Consider the following 19270-nt stretch of genomic DNA (forward strand, 5'->3'; position numbering starts at 1 on the left):
TGGATGTTTTTTCACCTCCAGATGACATCTGGAGCCCATCAATGAGAAGCAAAAAGCTTATGATGCTTGTTGAGCTGCTCTTAGAAAATGCATTGGTTAATTTGGCACACCCTCAGGCATTAAAAAAGACTGTACTGTGACAGCCCCACTGGAGTGCCAGCATCCTCAGAGGCAGCCACAGCAGGGTGGAGAAGCAGGAGCCTGGAGTCTCCCACTAAAACTGGTAACTTCTGATCCGAGGGGAACCACAACCATTTTGTGGCTGGAAGAAGCAACAAAGGCTGTACAGCACCTGTTGTACACAGGGGTGAGATGAAGACCAGTATTGGTAAATAAATGTCTATCAAATGTTGCAAATAGAGTTTAAAGAATATAACTACCAAACAGATCCCTCAAAATGCCTGCAGCAAACCATGAAATCCAATACCAATCCTAAAAAATGTTCAGCATGCATTCTTTCAGGACAGAGACACTAGCTACTGAACATAATTCATTGCCCTAGACAAACTTTTCAACAAGGACAGAGCAGTCTTGCAGACTAATTTCACATTAATGAAAACACTATCACACGAACATGCTTGTGCTATCGTGATTTTTCCCAATCAAAAAAATCCATGATAAGCTTCAAGTTCACAAATCTGCTGAAATTGTTGTCTTTTTTATCCTCTTATCTTCCCCCTCCTCTGGTTGCTTGTGCCCTTGTCACTTCTGAAAACTACTAATTCACTTTCTCATGGCATATTCATACAGCATCCTGTTCAATTTGGCCCTAATTTTTGACTGAGATACTTGTGCACTTCTGTTACCTGTGTTAAATATTGAAAATACTACCAAAAAAAAAAGAAGCAAAGAAAAAAAGGAAGCAAAGAGCAAAAAAGCAGGCTCTTTCCAAAAGTACCATCACCCTTAGCAAGTAAAAATCTGGATTCAAGCTTGTCTGTTTCTTCTATCTCCACTGTATGTAAGGGGGAATAATATGAATTTACACATGGAATATCACATAATTTGCTTACTTAAAATGTCTTCAGAAATTTTCCAGAATTCCTTAAAAATATTTCTACTTGAACTGTGGCTACCCATAATTTCAGTTCACTAGCAACAGCCTTACATTTTTTTATCACCTTCCCTAGCCTCATTAGAAGTTAGCAACAAACTGCCAGCACCCTAAGATCTCAAGTTTGAAAAGCACTAGGCCCCCTGTGGGCATAAAAAATAAATATAGTCCTCTTGTCCTGAGTAATAATAACAATAAAAAACAAAAACAAAAAAAACCAACCAACCAACCAAACAAAAAAACGAAAAAAACCAAAACCAAAAAACCCAACAAGACCACTCTCACCAAGGTAAACAGCACAACCTGCTAAAAAACAGAACATCCCTACATCACTTCTATTTTCTCCATACAAGGCAGCTGGGAGATGATGCATGTGACATACATAGAGAGGCTGATGGAATGGGGTTTGCTTAGCCTGGAGATGGGAGCTGCAAAGGAGGAGCTCATTGCTGTCTATAGATACCAGCTGATGAAGGCAAGACAAAGATGCACAGTGAAAGGACAAGAGGCAATGGATGCAAGCTGGAACACTGGCAATCCCAAGCAGGCATCAGGAATTCAGTTTTCCACTACAATAGTGATCAGACTCTGGGAAATGCTTGCTCATAGAGGCTGCAGTGTCTCTAGCCTCAGAGATTATTTAAAACATTGATTAGGTATTTCCTCTTGAGCAGCTGGTCTTGATGGTGGTGCTGCAAGGGCTTGAACCACATGGCTGCCACAGTCACTTCCAATCTGAATTATTTGATGGTTCTCTTACCATCCCCAACAAAACAACAGAACAAAACCAGCAACAAAGAACAAACTGAAACACTGAATTTCAGTTCTGGATGATGTAGAAAACTCAATTGCATTTTCTAGACCTAATGAAACCCAGCAGTGTAATAGGACAAAGCTTTTCCTAATATTTAGAATGACAGATTCACTTTGTATCCAAACAGGCTCTCTTTTACTTAAGATGCTTGCATCCAAGTCTGTCTAGTTATATAACATTTTAGTTAAAAGAGAAAAACAAAACAAAAACTTGCCAAATTGACATATGTCTAGAAATGAAAGTCTCAAAGAATAGTCTGAGAAGATTTCAAAAATTGTTCTGAAGAAAATAAATATACTAACAAGTCTAATTCATATCCTTTTGTAATTAAAACTGGCAATTATTTGTGCAAAATCCAACACTGTACAAACAACAAAAAACATCAGAGACTGAACAGATTTCACATCTGCAATGTTGCCACTGGATCCATCGTATCTAGGCAGCTGTCATTTACACATCAGCAAATGTTCACTGCATAGGTGAAGCTGTGATGTGTAAGCTAACAAATCACAAGCTACAACTGGTTTCAAGGCAATTTGAACCAGCAATGGAAGTATCACTGATAAATACTAAATACTGCAGTTTGCCAAGAGATCAAAGCTCACAGCTACAGCAATTTGTTTTGTTGGTTCAGATTTAGCTTTTCATTGCTTTACATGATGTTCAGTGTACCAGGCTGGGCATCACTACGCTAGGTGTTGTGCAAGAGATAAAAAGAATTCATAAAAAGATTCCATAAAAACAACCAAGTCATACCAGCAATTGCAGTGCAAAGCATAAAACAAGTAATCCTCTGTAATGAAAGCAAGACCTACGTCCCACAATCAGAAGTTAAATCTTTGGTCCTGAAAGCAATTATGAAACTCTGGTAATCATTTTTTTTATATTACAAAAATAACAGAACGTTATCATAGAGGAAAAAACTCTGAAGCTCATCACAATAGCTGTGGAACTATTTAAACTTCTCTTAAGAGCTATGTCCTTTTAGAAAGTTTACAAACAAGTGTTCAGGTAATTCAAGTATCAGGTATCAGCTAACAGGAGCACTTAGTAAGATGTATCCTTAATTAATGTGTTCATCATAACAAATGTACTGATATAATTAATAACAGAAGCAGAGACCCACAACAGCTGCCAATAAAATTTTGTTTAAAGAAAAAAGCAAAGTCCAGTGCTCGAATCCGCAGCTCCAGCACTTAACCAACAAAAATTTGGGGATTGGGTTCCAAATTTCCTTAATGTTTTTGCTGGCTTTGGGGGAGGTTGTTGTTTTGTTGTTTCGTTGTTTTTTTTTTTAATAAAGGACTGACATTTTACAGCATACTCATAATTCTCAAAGCAGCACAACACAGCATCCATTTTGAAACAGCTTCAGATTGAACTAGAGGACATCTAGAAAAGAAAACCAAAACCATAAAACCACACACTATACCACAGCTCTATTTCTTTAAGTACAAGAGCAAGATTTCTGTCTGGTGAGTAATTCTACTTTAATACAAATCAGAATTAAAATCTTTAAAGCAGGTTCAATAACGGTTGGCAGCACAGACTCAGGCAACCACAGCTCTTATTGTGCCTTTCCTTACTCTCTTAGCAAAATCAACATGGACAACACTTATTTTACCCTACACTAGGGTTTGTGAGAACTGGTATCAGAAAATGTAAGTTCCAGTTCCTGGGTATCATTGCTGTGTTATTCACAGCTCAGAACTGTTAGGTACCATCATTTATTTTACCCATCCAAAATTAAAGTTACAATGACTTTGTTTTTAAACACTTTTTTATGCAACCATCTCACCTTTTTTTAAATGCCATCTAGTAAAGAATTTCAAAGGGCTCTGCTTCTTTAATGAGGCATTAAAATACAGTCACACGACAAAAAAGCAACTCTACTAAGTCTCTTAAACCCCTGGACTTACATTATCAGCTTTTATGTGCCTGTCAACACTCAACAGTAAGAAGCAATGGTTTGCTCTTTGCCTCGAATTTAAACTTTCCTGCTGAGAGCTTTAACTCCTTACAAACTGTCAAAGCTTTGACACTTCAGCAGAAAGTAAATCTACAACATGATGCAATGGCCAGGTGTAGTCTCAACCAGCCACTAGCCACTAATTTACTAGTGGCCATTTAATTCACCTCAAAAAGCCATAAACTAGAAATACTTCCCACCCCGCCATGTACTCACACTGCTTGCACATCAGCTCTTTTAAATAGGTAAGAGTTCTGTCAAAGAACCAGGTACAGTTAACTTGCCACTTTAAAGAAATGAAACATTTAAAATTGTAGAGATGTCAACATACAGCTAAAATGCAAATCCATTTCCAACCCAGAAGCTAAAGTAAGAGTGCAGCATTTTTCAAGAAACTAAGTGCCAAGTGATAAATTGGAACTTCTTTACCAAGAACATTTCTCTGAGTATCTACAGCCTGGATCTCACATTCAGTGTAGATGTTCATTGGCATAAAGCTCATTATTAATTCCTTTAACAAAGATGCCAAACCAAGTGCACCTGTGAAAGAGTAAGAGTTGGACGGATTTGCATAGTAGAAAATGTGAAATTCACTGCTGGGAACTATTCTGCTTGGTATAAGCTAAAATATTTATATCACTACTTTAGTGTACAGAAAAAAAAATGACTGCAAAGATAAGCCATACTGTTTCTTTATAACAATAAAATGAGACAGAGACTTAAAATGAGAGCCTTGAGATACTACACCTAACAGCAGTATACTGAAAAATTATCCTTTCCCTATTCTTCTGTTCCTTTCACACTGTAATTCCACAGTATACAAAACCCCTATTTAAGTCTCCTAACCCTGATAAGGACTTGATACTACTCTCATTCAGGTGAATGGAAAAAGATCTCATAATTGGCCTCAAAGACGCATGACTGAGGAACTGAGTGGCAAAGTTACAGGATAGTATTTTAATAATGTATTTATGAAAATATTAGGGGTTTTTTTCATAATAGCAGGAAAATGGCTTCCTTTTCTCTCCTTGTGATATAAAATAAGGAACTAGCCTTGCATAAAGGTCAACCATTTCTGCTGAGAATGCACAACACTGAGACAGCTCTTGCATCCTCCCCAGTCCAGGCATTTACTGGGGTGGTAGCCACAAGGTACTACACAGAAGTTACAATCTACGGTTTCAAAAGGGGAGATGAAGGAACTAAACAAAAGCTATCTGAGGTTCTGCCAATGTTGGCATGTCTCCTCTTTCAAATACCTTAAATACAGTCTGGCATGGGATTTTCTTTCATCACTAGAAGGACTTCAATGGACTTCAAATGCCAAACAAATCCTTTGACTCACTGTGTCAAACCCCAAGGGAAACATCTGACAGCAGGAAAAGTAGGAACAAGAATGCCAAGAGTTAAAAAGTCGGACTGATTCAGCATTCAGATCAAACAAATACAGTTCTTCCTAGATTATTAATGAGTGCTCCAAGCAACCAGGGGCTCTGATGCAGACAAGAAACTGCACATCACAGGCATTCCAGAGCTCTGGTCTGCCTTCACTGGAACAAAACCCTAGAAAATATGCATTCCCTCCTGTTTTAAAAGCATGGCACCTCTCACTGCTTCTCTGTCCATATACATACACAAAAATGTTAGTAACAAAATACTTCCTTCATCAAGGTTATGATCTGCAGATTTTTTTTCTGAAAATCCTTTAGCATCTGTAGTAACTTCTGAAATAGTGCAAACAAAAAGTACTTCTTTCACACCCTCAACACACTACCAAAATAATAAAAAACAAAAGGGACACAAGAAGAGACAGCAAGTTTTCTCACCAGCCACAACTTCAAATACAGATTTTTTGAGATGGTAGAAAGAATACAATGATGTTTCAAGCAATGGTTACAGAATCTTGTTAGTTCAAATGGAAAGAGAAAGGCTTTTTTAACTGAGCATAAGACAGTGTGAAAAGTACTAGTAAAATGCAATGGATGCGTAAACCATATATTTCAGAAAGACAAGAAAGTCAATAGAATCAAAATTTCCCATTTACTTAGAACTGTTTAACAACCAAACAATAAAACTTGATAGATAGGAATGACCATGTCCAAATGTAGCAGATTAGAAACAGCAATTTTAGACAGTGTAGGTACTCAGAAAAAAAATTCCCCATACTTTTTCAAGTGCAAGCTCAATATCAGAAATTAGTCCAAACTACTAAATTCCGAATCCTTCTTTCAGACTGAATGGCCCTTATCATTAGGTAGGTGGGAGATAGTCCTGCAGATATCAAAAGCTATCTCTGGGATATCTAGAAAGAAACAGTCCTCTTAATCAAGTTTTAAACTGGCCTGAGTGTATCTCATTATCAGTGCAAACATCACACTTCCAATGCACAGCTGAATTTTACAGGGGGAGGGAATGGCAGAGGGCATATAATAATGAATTAATTACAATAAAATCTCACAGAAAACAGTTTTAATCCTTAGAAGTCAGCTAGCTTGAAACATAGCCAATTTAAACAAAAAATATTTCAGGGTAATGATTTCAAACCCAATATTCATTCAGGTCTTCTGGCAACTTCCTTGCAGTTTTACAATCATTTCCTATGGTTACCTATCACTGCTGGTCTGGACCTGCACAAGTATGTTGGGAAAGAGAAAAAGAGAAGTGACCGATCCTCCAGAGAAAACACTGATGATGACCTTGGCTTCATACTGTGCACACATAAATTATTTAAAAAGTGCAGGCATGAAGTTGCTTGGCATTAGTGTAGTTCCACTACCAATCACTGTCTTCTACAGTAACAGGAGGTGAAACACTTTGGCATAGGTACAGATTTTTACATCAAGAATGCACATTTAAGAATGAATGTCTTACCAAAAGTAACTTCTCCTTTGCCAGTCTTGTCAAACAGCTGAAAGGCTACTATGAACAATGCATCTGGAGCACACAGGACTGATTCAAATGCCACAAACTCTTGAAAGGATATCAACCTAAGGGATGAAGGAAAAAACAATAGCTATGAAACCAACTTGCTTGCAAAAAACTGAAATACAATATAATATTGATTATACAAAAGAAATAAGACTGTAACCAAAATATGTTCAAAATGTGTTCAATAGGGATTAAAATCTATCCTAAAATGCCCTCTCCCCAATGCTGTCAGGAAGCCTTTATATCACTAAACGGAAATGTCTGTTGAACAAGGCATTATTCCTCTCAGCAAGTCACAACAGAACATAAAATAAGCAAAACACTCAGCACGGCTACTCACGTCAGCTTTAATGTCTAACTGAACTGCCCTCTGGGGGAGCCTACCTCCCTCCACTGGCAAAACAGAGCCAATAAAGACATGAGTAACCTCCCTCAAGACTCAGTACTTAGCACTTTTGGAAAGCAAATCCATTCAAGACCTACATGCTGCCACTCACTTCAGAAGGAACCGATCAGAATGTGTTATCTGTTTGCTAGCAACTTATTAGTCATCCATCACAGCCCTCCAGTCCTGCATGTTGAGTCACAAATTTCAATCGGTAGTCTTCATGTTCTTCCTCAGCCCAAGAGCAGTTTATTCAAATTCATCATTACAGCCTGGTTCCTAATGTGCTAGCACAGTAGTAGGGCATAGATAAAAGCAGGGTTGTCCTTCCAGAAGTTAGTTCATAAGCAGAAATACATAATTAGACAACATGGTATTGTTTCCAGCAGTAGGTCTGATAACAGCAAAGACCTTGAACATTCTAATTTCTCTGCATCACACCCAAGAGTTCAAATGGAGATCAAACTGCTGTTCTTAAAGAGGCAAAGGCCAACTATTCTTCTTTTTCTTGAGTCTTTAATGTCTAGGCTGTAGAGTTTAAAATCATCTTCAAATATTTGGTGGCAGGGCCTGCTAGCAGTCTGGGATAGTTAAGATTGCTGTCTCTAAGGCTGCTTTATGTCAGTGGAGCAGGCACATAGCTTTAATGGGTTCATGTGGCAGCAGCTGGGGAACAAGGATTATTTCTGAAAAGCACAAAATTCAGTGTATCCAATGTCAAGAAACATACACAAACCCAGGGGATTTTTAATGGAAACTAACTATATTCTTAGGACTTTGGTCCAAAGTGACACTGCAGTCAGTTCAATGAAAACTTCTACTCAGTATGCAATAATAGTGAAGAATTAACAGTTTGAGTAAATTGGAAAAGATGTTTTTTCCATCAAGTTACGATGACCCATGACTATACAGCAATTTCCAGTCACCTGTTTTATGGGAATTCAGAGAATGTGCTGAGTTGGAAGGGGCCCATCAGGATCATGGAGTCCAACTCCTGGCCCTGCACAGGACCATCTCCAAAAGCCACATCATGTACCTGAGAGGATTGTCCTTCCTGAACTCTGACAGGCTTGGTGTAGTGACCACTTCTCTGGGAAGCCTGTTCCAGTACCCAACTACACTCTGAGTGAAAAATCTTTTCTTAATATCTAACCTAAACCTCCCTGAACTCAGCCTCATCCTGTTTGCTTGAATTCTGACACTGATCACAAGAGTGAAGGGTTTAGTACTTGCCCCTCCTCTTCCCTTGTGAGGAAGTTGAAACCACAATGAGGTCTCCTTTCAGTCTCCTCCAGACTGAACAGACCAAGTGACCTCAGCCACTCCTGATATGGCTTCCTCACAAGGCCCTTCACCATCTTTGCTGCCCTCCTTTGGGCACTCTCTATCAGCTTAATGTCTTTTTTATATTGCGGCACCCAAAGCTGCACACATTATTCAAGGTGAGGCCACCCCAGCTCAGAGCAGAGCAGGACAATCCCCTCCCTTGCCTGGCTGGTGATGCTGGGCCTGATGTCCCCAGGACAAGGGTGGCCCTCCTGGCTGCCAGGGCACTGCTGACTCATATTTAACCTTCTGTCAACCAGGACTCCCAGGTCACTTTCCACAGTGCTGGTCTCCAGCCTCTCATTCCCCAGTCTGTCTGTATATCCAGGGTTGCCCCATCCCAGGTGCAGAATCTGGCACTTCCCCTTGTTACACTTCATTCAGTTGGTGATTGCCCATCTCCCTAGTTTGTTGAGGCGTCTGCAGGGCCTCTCTGCCCTTGAGGATGTCAGCAGTTGGCAAACTTACTTAGTATCCTTATGAGTCCTGCACCAAGGTGACTTATGAAGATGTTGAAGAGCACAGGGCCAAGGATGGAGCCTGCAGAACCCCCTTAGTGACAGGTTGCCAGCCTGATGTCACCCCATTCACTGTAACCCTTTGTGCCTGACCTGCAAGCCAGTCACTCGCCCATCAGGGAACTGAGCAATTCAGCTGTGTGCTGGACATTTTGTCCAGAAGGACACTATGAGAGACAGTATTATAAGCTTTGCTGAAGTCTTAAAAGATTACATCCACTGGCTTTCCTAGATCAACACTTGAAGTGTGCTTGCTGCACATCAGCAGCCAAACATTCACAGGGTAACAAGCCAACTTCCATGAGGAACATAAAAACATGAGAAGATTAATAAAAGAGGACAATTTTTTTAAAAAAGCACAGCACAGAGAAGGCCTTAAAGCTGTTCTACACTACCTCCCTCAATATACCTGCAATAAATAAAAGAAATGCAGAGTATGAAATGGTCTAACAAATAATTAACTCTGGGAGCTTGCCACCATAAATTATAACATAGTGCAAGAAGTAAATAAAAAGAAAACTCCTCAGGTATTTTTAAGATTAAACTCAAAATTAATGATGCCAGCAAACATATAGGAATGCCTTAAGCTCTACTGGCAAAGAAGTCTGTGCCTTGTTACATATGCACACGTTAGCACACGAGCAATCCATCAGGCCTTTAAATGCCTTGGAGCTCTCAGTACTCCCCACCATTAGACACAGACTACAAAGATACTCAGTCTTGCAAAGGCAGAAAACTTCCATCCCTTCTGAGCCAAAATAAATTTTTTCAGAAGTAATATTACCTTCAATTTTGAATCAATCTACCACAACCTACTCAGTTTTGTATTTATGCATATTTACTGTTACAATGTGACTTACTGGCTATAAAAAGCTATTATTATTTATTATTATTGGCTACATACCTGACAGAACAGTAAACAGATCCAAAGCACTGAGTTCTGTTCCAAAGATTATAATACATGCACACAGGAAAAACAAAAAGGACAGCAGGTGACAAGACTCTAGAATAGGATTGTTTGGAATTATAAATGTAAAATCTCTGCCAACATCATCTTGGTAAAGCTGTTTTTTGTGTGGAACAACCTGCACGTGTCCTTACCAACAGTTCACAATACAGTGATTACAGCCCAGAAAAGAAATACAGCACCTATCCCAGCAGAATTCCAGCACCATGTTAAGAACATATGCTATGTGACTAGGCCTGGGTTTGATTAAAACTCCATGTATTAACACTATTACAAGATTTTATACTAGTAGAAGTATTTTTTTTCAGCACTTGGAAGCAATAACCCCCCTAATAAATCACAGATAAATGCTTAAAATAACCTTATATCCATTTTTAAAACAATTACTCATAGAACTAGGAAGATTAAAAAATGTACGAATTGTGTAGTTCTAGCCAGACTGTTAAAGAAGAGACATTAATATCTGCTGTGCCAGCTGAATTCAAATTAACCCAATTTTTACATGTTAATTAAACCAGCTATTTTCTTCTTATTGTATTTTTGCTCCCTAAGTAGACTAGCCTGCTAGTGATTCCCAACAGATCTATTCTAAGGACGACGTATTCATTTACTTCTATTATGACCATACAATACAGTAACTGAGCAGTAATTTTTCAGTCAATTACACGTGTGATTCTTAATGCTTAAAGAAGCTGAAAAAATGTGTACTACATAGCCATATGCTCACTTCTCTATACTGCACAAGGGTAGTTGCCTGGGTAACATGTTTTCTCTCTGGTTTAGCATCACCTTTTTGGGTTTAGCACAACCCTTAAGTGAATATCATTAGGTGTCATTAAACAGCACATGTTAACGTGGACTTCAATATACTACTTGGGAGTTATTTCATATACCTAAACAAGTAGTCATTGATGTTACAAAAGCAGAGAAAAACCTAGTGATTTTTACAGCACAACGAGAGGAGGCTGAAATGTTTACGAAATTTTATTTCAGTTTTGAAGATATTCCACACAAGTAAGTCAAAGTCTTCCTTCACCTTCACATCCTCATTACCAGTGCCAATACCGCAGTTTATTCAGGAAGGTTCAAACCTTGATATTTTAAAAGCACCCACATACAAGAACACCAGTCTAAACATAACAGAGTATGGTGCAGCAAAACCACTATTTACTACCCTCTCCTGTCTTCCACGTTCACACCCATGGCATCTGGACACCCCATAGGCACAATACATTCCCACCAGAGAAAGTCTGCAAGTAGCCAAAGAAAAAAACCCACCTGCTTTTTTATTACCTGCTGTAACAATACATACAAATGCAATGATGAAGAGGTTTTCTTCAGAAATCAATGCAGATGTTTTTACTGTATCAGCAATTTAAACATGGTAACATAATGGGACACAAATTGAAGCTACATCTATTATTTTACACTGCAAGCTAGGTAAACTAAGTATAGTGCAAATTGGTGCATTAGAGGATAAATTTATAACCAATAATAATGGAAAATGCTGGTATTTCCAAGTGTTATTTTGGAATACTTTGTCGTTTCTAAAAATAAAGCATATGGTATTTCAAGTGTTAGTTACTACTACAGTCCAAACAGAGACGTGCAGTAAATACTTATTTTGTTAGGCAAATGTTTAAAAGTACCAACAAAAATCTGAAAAATTATATTACAGTAGGCAGGATGGAAAATGCCTGGCCTATTGCTGATAGGCCTTTAGAAAGCTACTGTATTTTGGGGAAATTTCTGTCTGATCCAACTGAGGCCAAATTTTTTTTTTTTTTTTTTTTTTTTTTTCTTTTTAAACTAAGGTTAGGAGTGAGAGGCTTAAGGCCAGGAACAGAGCTCCTCAATCTGTTTCATACAAACAACAACCACGCAATACAACACTTATTAAAATCTATTTTATTACCAGTCAACTACTTTGAAAGGTTTGTCTGGCAAGGAGTGTATTTCCTTTTCTTAGAGGAAGCCTTAAAAACATGCCTCCATAAGAGAGCAGCAGAAAAGCCCAGCATCAAATAAACCTCTGCCCTAGCTTAAGATGGAGGCAAAACTTGCTCCCATGGCAACGGATATTCACTGAACAACAGAGTATGCCTTAAGAGGTCTCGTACCTTTGTCACAACAACAGCAGCTCGTGCAGACCCTCAAATCCTCAATCTCTGGCCATGCAGGAACTGGGCTAGACTTACATGAGATTTTGTCTACAGTAACCACTGTGAGATTGTATGCAAGAGCTACAGTTCGTTTCATTTCACACTCAGAACTTCTTCAGCTCTTGGGTAAGAAACTCTTTGCCCATCTATACGCCCTGCTCATGAGTCTGAAGTCCTTGTGCTGTCTGCCTTTCACCTGTGTACTTACCCAGTTAAGTATTTCACACTGATTACACTTGGTATGTATACCTAAGTTGTCACCAAAATCAGAAGGAATTAAAAAGCATTCTAAAGAGTGCTAGGAACAGCCCTGGTGGAGGCTCAGACCCTTTTAGTGACAAGTGGTGATGCTCAACAGTCATGAACAACAGCTGCTTCTTCAGAGCAAAAGAGGGATCCAAGACAGTGGATAAATGCTTCTGGAAATAGCCTAGCAGTATTTTCAGAACTGCACTACTTTAAGTCAGTAACACTGTAACAATATTAACTTGTCATTGCTCTTGCAAGATACCTTCTATTTTATAATAGAAATAATGCTAAATTACTGAACAGACTCTCATGACCTTAACCATGTGTAAGTCCCTAAACACTGACAAGCCTATTAAAAATGAACACCAACAAAAGCTGGTTTGTGCTTCACTGTAGAACTGGGAGCTCTGGACTGCTAAGTTGGCAACGTTCAATAGGAGAAGACCAATAGTCCTGTTGGTGTCTTGAGGAGATTTCATGATAGGAACCAAAAAGCAGCTGACCCCTGTCTCAGATGATTACTCTGCAAATTACTTTAAACACCAGGAGAACCAGGTACAAAAACTGAGCAACATGGCAAAAAATGCTGCAATGCCACGTTAGGGAGATGGATGCTAATCACTTCCCAAACTTTCTCCATTCTTTCACATATTAACTAAACAGGAAGACACCCTGAATACCAGAAGAGACTCTCCAAAGAGACGTTAGGAACTGTCGCTGCACAGTGTGGATTACAGAAACAATCCTTACCCACGGCAGAAAGCAGCAATTAGAAGCCTCAATACTACACCACAAAACTCTTACAAGATCATGCCAAGTTACGAAATCCCAACTTGTCAACAAGTTCACATAGGCTACAGTTTTACATTTTGTTCTTCCTGACACCAGCTTCTGTGAGGGAGATCCAAATCACAAGGTATGGATTATGTTCTCAATCTTCTTATTACAAAACGGATTTGAAGCCATGTAATTTGGAAAATGCTGTTTTTGCAGGCATCAAACCAAGGGAAGAAATCTGAGAAATGTTTAATGTTTTCAGTCAAACACTGTCTGAAGACATGGCTTTCTTGATGCCATCAATGTTACCAACACAACCTTTTACAGAATTCTTTTCCTGGGGCAGCAATCATCACATTAACTCATCTGCAAGGCTTAAGGTGCTCAGCTGCCAAATACATGAGAGTGGCTAAGCCAAAAAGAAAGCACAGAAAGGACTGCAAAATTTCTCAGTTATGCCTGCATCTTTTCCTAGGAAGACTGCATTCTCTAGTCATGCTTTGTTTATCTCACATTTTACTCTCTGTAACCACTGATATGAGTCACGCCTCAAGTTTTCTGGTTTCTAAAAATGCCACAACTGCACACTTTAAATCCATAGCTAATTATTCTCAAATTTCTCTAAAGATACTTTAAAAGGGAGAGTTCAACAACTCATATGGGTGAAGAGACAGCTTGCCTGGGCATGTACCAAAAGCAAATGCTAGGATTTCATTAAAGTAGGGGGAAGGAAGATGAAGGGTAGCTAATCTTGCCTATTGGCAAAGTCAGCCTTTCAAATGCAAACCATGTGCAACCAACTTCACTGCTGTCTTCCCAAGATTGCAGAGTAGCTCCCTAAATACCTTAGGTGCTCCTCCTCCCTCTTGAAGCAAAAACACAGCGGCAAAACCTTTAACAGTGCCAGGGCAAAACAAAGCAGGGGCACTTTTTTCTAGGATCTCTTCCTACACCATCTAAACTTACTTTGGATTTCTATTTGAATGTGTTTGTGACAGATACATAAAGCAAACAGAGACAGAAAGACTCAGGGAAGGAAAGAAAAGCAGGAGCTAGGGGAGCCAGCCAACAAACATGAAAGGTTCCATGAATTAAAAATACGTAGTAGACAGAAAATTGTTTGCACCACTAAATGGTAAGTGCAGTTGAAAACAATGTTTCTACTCTCTTCACTTAAAATATTCTGTATTTCTTTATGGATCTGCAGGGGAAAACAAAACAACCTCCCCTTCAAGGATCACACTGTTTGAAAAAATTATTTTGTATTTTTTAAATGAACAACGAGAAAGGAAAAAAATAAACCAATCAACTACAAATTCCCACCACCCCCAAACCAAAATCAAAACCACAAAAAAACACTTACCCATCTTTTGTCTGATCCACCACACCTGCAAGGAGTTGTACAGTGCTTGCATTAGGCAAACCATCTCCAATTATCTTCAAGTACCGTGTGACAAAGTCATTAGGAGACATGAAGAATTCTCCATTCTTCTCCACACTTGCATACTGTTAAGTGAATACAATATTTAGTGCCACACGTCCTTCTCCAGGCATTTATTACCACCACCCATAGTCCCCAATCCCAAGGAGGCCTCTGTTACAGCAGATGACAGTTTGCTCCAGTGAACCTACAGCCTAGACCCAAATAGGAAAGAGTAAGAGGAGAGTACTGAAGGAGCTGAAGGCTCAGCTTCCCAGACAATGAATGGCAGACATAGGATTTTTGGATTATCATGTCAACAATTTGTTCACAGTAATCTAGAAATGTTCCATAGCACCGAATATGTTTCTGAAGTAGAAGCACAAGCACATTTGCAACCAGGTATGTGGCATCTCAGGCCCACTGAAACTCTGACAGCGTATCTTATTTATGTGAAATGACTCCTTCTTTAGCCATTCTACTTCAGGATGAGAAGGCAGGGCTGGTGACACCCGGAAATGCCAGGGCAGCAAATGATCGCCCAGGAATGTCCACCTGGGGGTGCTGTATTGGAGAACTCTACTGCATCACCTCCAGCCATGGAGCTTTCTCCTTTAGGAAAGGAGAACCTACAGATACTTCTCCTTGGCTGAAGTGCTGAAAGGAGGCCAAAGAATAGCATTTGCAGAAAAATATAACAGCAAAACACGAACTTTGACAGTTCAGCACACTGCAGAAATAAGAAAAGAATTCTGACACCTGCCATACAGTATCCCTGCTTTACACACAGACTAGCATACTACTCCAGAAAACAGCTATTGACAGACCCAAGCAGATTTGCTTCCAGGGGAAGCCTCCAGTAATACGTTACAAATAAAAGTAATATTAACATTTTTGAAGATAATATCTAAATAAATAAATAAAATTCCCTTTGTTACCACCTCTACCCTCAATTTTTTAACTCCTCATTTTCTGAAGAAGGTCAAATTTGAAATCAACCCTAAAGAATGTATTTTAAGAAAAGAAAAAGGATAATGACAATCATTAAGAGGAACAGAAATCCCAGGCAAGATTTGTAGAACCATGTGCTAGCTTTAAGGGAAACAGATCTATCTTGGGATAACAAATACACACTGAGAACAGGAAAGAAACTGCTAATTTCTGTTTTTAAATTTTTTTAGGCAGTGTAGGATGATAAACTATCATAGCATCTCCCCACAGAGTATTATCCACACAAAAGTAATAAATAAATTAGATGTCTATTGCTGTTTAGTAGTGTACTTCAAGCACATGTTTTATTTCACATTACTGTGGCTCTGCTAAGGGACAAAAACTGCCAGTTTTCATTTCATACTGGAGCCTGCAGCGTACTGTTATACCTGCTGTAGGCATATAACTCTCAGAGGGATGCCAAAGTGTTACAGTAAGTAGATTATTTTCTTCTAGTGCTATAGAAATACCATTTTCAGGTACAGCAATATCTTCAAGAAACAAGGCTTCAGAGGAGCAAGCCTAACAAAACATAACGCGCTTTGGCATCTATATATTGGATAGTGCTAAAGGATTCCTGTTTCAATAACACATGCTTGCTAGCTGCTACACTGCAAGGAATTTTGAATTGTATACTTTTATAAGAACTAACAGATCAATTGATTTCAATGTAATCATTTGCAGAAAGACAGAATCCTTCAAAATCCCAGCCTCAGAAACTTTTAACACAGCTGCTATTGAGAAACAAATCAAATAAGTCAGACAGCCTATGCTTCTACATTTCTTTTTTCATCCAGTCTAACCCCCTGCTAGGGCACTCAATAACAGAAAACAGCACAAGGTTTCAGTGTCCCCCTGTTTCTTGTCATTGTGATTTACTCAAGTGTATTTGAAATCCAATCACGTACTCTATACTACATATAGAAAATGACCTTGAAAAATGTCAGCTTGATCACTTTGACTAAAATCTAATCTCTTAGGGGTTATGTTAGAAGACTTAGAAGAAGTACTCTTGGAAATTATCATAACAAAAATAAAGAAAACATCAATTCTATTTGTTTTGGAGGAGCAGCATTTAAAAATTGGTTCTTTACAATTTTATTTTCCCCCACTTTGACAATTATACCCACAGAGAATTTGATATTATACATAGTACTTAATGGCTTTTTGGCAACTTATTTACACACTTTTTATATAGTCAAGTAATAACAAGTTTAACCACATTTAAAGTAAGATTTGCAAACATATTGGGGATTTGACATACTAAATATGCTAAAAGTTGACTGCAATGCACTGCATTTAAACTGATAATTTCACATTTATTTCTACACTGTGGGTACCATCCCTAAACAGCAATCACATTTTTAAATTCTTAATTGAAGTAGGAAAGAATAGTTGTCAAATTATTTTGTAAGTGAACATTCCACAATCTGCACAAGCAACTGTATTGGCTTCACCACTTAAAATAGCCTGGAGAAGCTTAATTAACACTCTGGGCATCACTCATCTGTAGACCATGAACAACATAACACATTTACTCATCATTTTTGCCTTCTTGGGAGTAAGCAGCATGACAATGCTGCATTACACTGAACAAAACATTTAGCTCATATTTCATTACTTCTTTACTGGGATATCTTCTTTTTAGTGGAAGTGAAAGCAAAAGGAAGAAAAAGAAGTCAGAGGTGGCATTTCGTGTGCTAAACTACAACGCATTCAATCCACCAAATCAGGTGATTGAGGGAGCTACAATCTTCAGAAATTTGAGAGATTAATATCCACTATTCTCAGCAAACCAACCAACCAACTTCCCCACTCTCCAACTGAGGATCACCTCATAGCTCAGAAGTGACTAGGTTTCTCTCTAGTGTGTTTATTTCCTTCCTCAATGCTACTGTTTTCTCAGGTCAGTGGTCTACTCCCTATCTGCTTTTTCTGCTGCTATGCTCCTTCCTGCTCTTCAAGTATTCCTCTGTAAACCACATAACCCCTTCTTTTGCAAGGGTCTGTTTGCTCTCCTGACAGATACAAGTTCCAGGACTTAAGAAGTTAAATCCTGACTTTCTCAACTGAAAATCTCATTTTAGAGCTATAAATACTGACAGTATATAATAAAACTATAAATACAGGCAATATACATTGTGACACCTACACATATGGTTAATAATAGCTCACAAGGGACAATGGAAAAAATACCAAGAACTACACTGAGAGTGGGGCATGGGCTGGAGAGCAAAGATGGAGGGAAGAAACTGGAAAGGTATGAGCTGTCTCAAGCCCTCAACACCTCCACAGAAATAATTTAGATACAACAGCTCCCTAATAGCACTGTGCCATCTACCTCATACTTATTCTTCAGAACCACAAATTTTTCTACTCTTTTTTTTTATACCAGAATACCAAACTTACCCAGATAGTGGACTAATGAATCTTAGGAAGGCTACACATAGTTATTTAAATTTAGGAAATGGGTCAAAGAAAGCCAGTTTCACAAAATCACTGAATAGTTTGGGTTGGAAAAGACTTTAAAGATCACCTAGTTCCAACCTCCCTGCCATAGGCACATACATGTCCCATTAGACCAGGTTACTCAAAGCCCCATCCAATCTGGCCTTGAACACTTCCAGGGATGGGGCATTCACAACTCCTCTGGATAAGCTATTCTGGGGACTTACCAACCTCACAGTAAGAGTTTCTTCCTTACTTCCTTAACCTAAACCTACTCTTTTTCAGTTTAAAGTCATTCCCCCTTGTCCTACCACTACATGTTCTTGTAAGATGTCCCTATACTTGTGAAATGTCCCTCTCCAGATTATTTGTAGGCTCCCTTGAGGTACTGAAAGGCTGCAGTAAAATCTCCCTGGAGCCATCTCTTCTCCACGCTGAACAATCTCAATTCTCAGTCTGTCTTTATAGCAAAGGTGCTCCAGCACTCTGATCATCTTTTTTTGTGACCCTCCTCTGGACTAGCTCCAACAGGTTCACATCCTTCTTGTCTTGAGAGTCCCAGAGCTGGATGCAGCAATGCAGGTGGGGTCTCACAAGAACAGAGCAGCGTTGGAGAATCAGGCTCCCACTCTTCAGCAAAACACTAAAGCACATTTCTCTCAAGTATATAAGCAAGTACGTGAGTCTTTCCACAGCAGGCCAACAAAGAAAGAATTTCAGCTAAATAATAAATATGGCCAGCACTTCACATGGTGATCTTCCCAACAGTTCTACAAATAACAGAAGCAGAGATAATCCTAAGGAAGAAAGGATGGGAAGGATGGAAGAAGAAAGTTTACCAAATCATTTAACAGTAAGGTATCTACATGAACATTTTACCACATGTAAGAACAATAGTGAAACTCCTACCACATTCTCTGAACAATATGGGTTTTTTCTAAGATAGCAATACTTCTTCTGAGTCAATACAATAATCACTCAGGAATATATCTGACTTCTTGGTGAGCATTGTTCAATTCTGATAATGGTATTTAAGTCTAACATGGTAATAATACAGTGAATGATTAATGGTTGGAAAAAAAACTATCAAGAGTTGTATGCTGCAATAAAGGAGCAAAAGATATGAAAAATTTAAGCAGAGAGAGTAAAATATTTACTTTACACATACCTTCAAAAATATTGCTTTCAACTCAGCTGGATCAGCTCTTTTGGTTAGAGCCACCTACAAGTAAATACAATTACATTAATATGCATAGCTTACAC

General features: G+C 38.7%; 1 protein-coding gene across 5 annotated transcripts in view; it reads right to left on the bottom strand.

Annotated features, from left to right (window-relative positions):
- The window catches only part of SLC25A13 (solute carrier family 25 member 13), a 98997-nt gene that overhangs the window by 56127 nt on the left and 23600 nt on the right, over window positions 1–19270 (bottom strand). For all 5 annotated transcript variants that reach the window (XM_036398403.2, XM_036398411.2, XM_036398394.1 and 2 more), the window contains 3 exons: window positions 19176–19229; window positions 14513–14655; window positions 6709–6824 (listed from right to left, as the gene is read on the bottom strand). In XM_036398403.2, coding sequence (XP_036254296.1) covers window positions 6709–6824; window positions 14513–14655; window positions 19176–19229 — 313 coding nt within the window. The remainder of the gene's footprint in view (window positions 1–6708; window positions 6825–14512; window positions 14656–19175; window positions 19230–19270) is intronic.

Source organism: Molothrus ater, chromosome 1 (genome assembly GCF_012460135.2).
Source record: "Molothrus ater isolate BHLD 08-10-18 breed brown headed cowbird chromosome 1, BPBGC_Mater_1.1, whole genome shotgun sequence".
NCBI lineage: Eukaryota > Metazoa > Chordata > Aves > Passeriformes > Icteridae > Molothrus > Molothrus ater.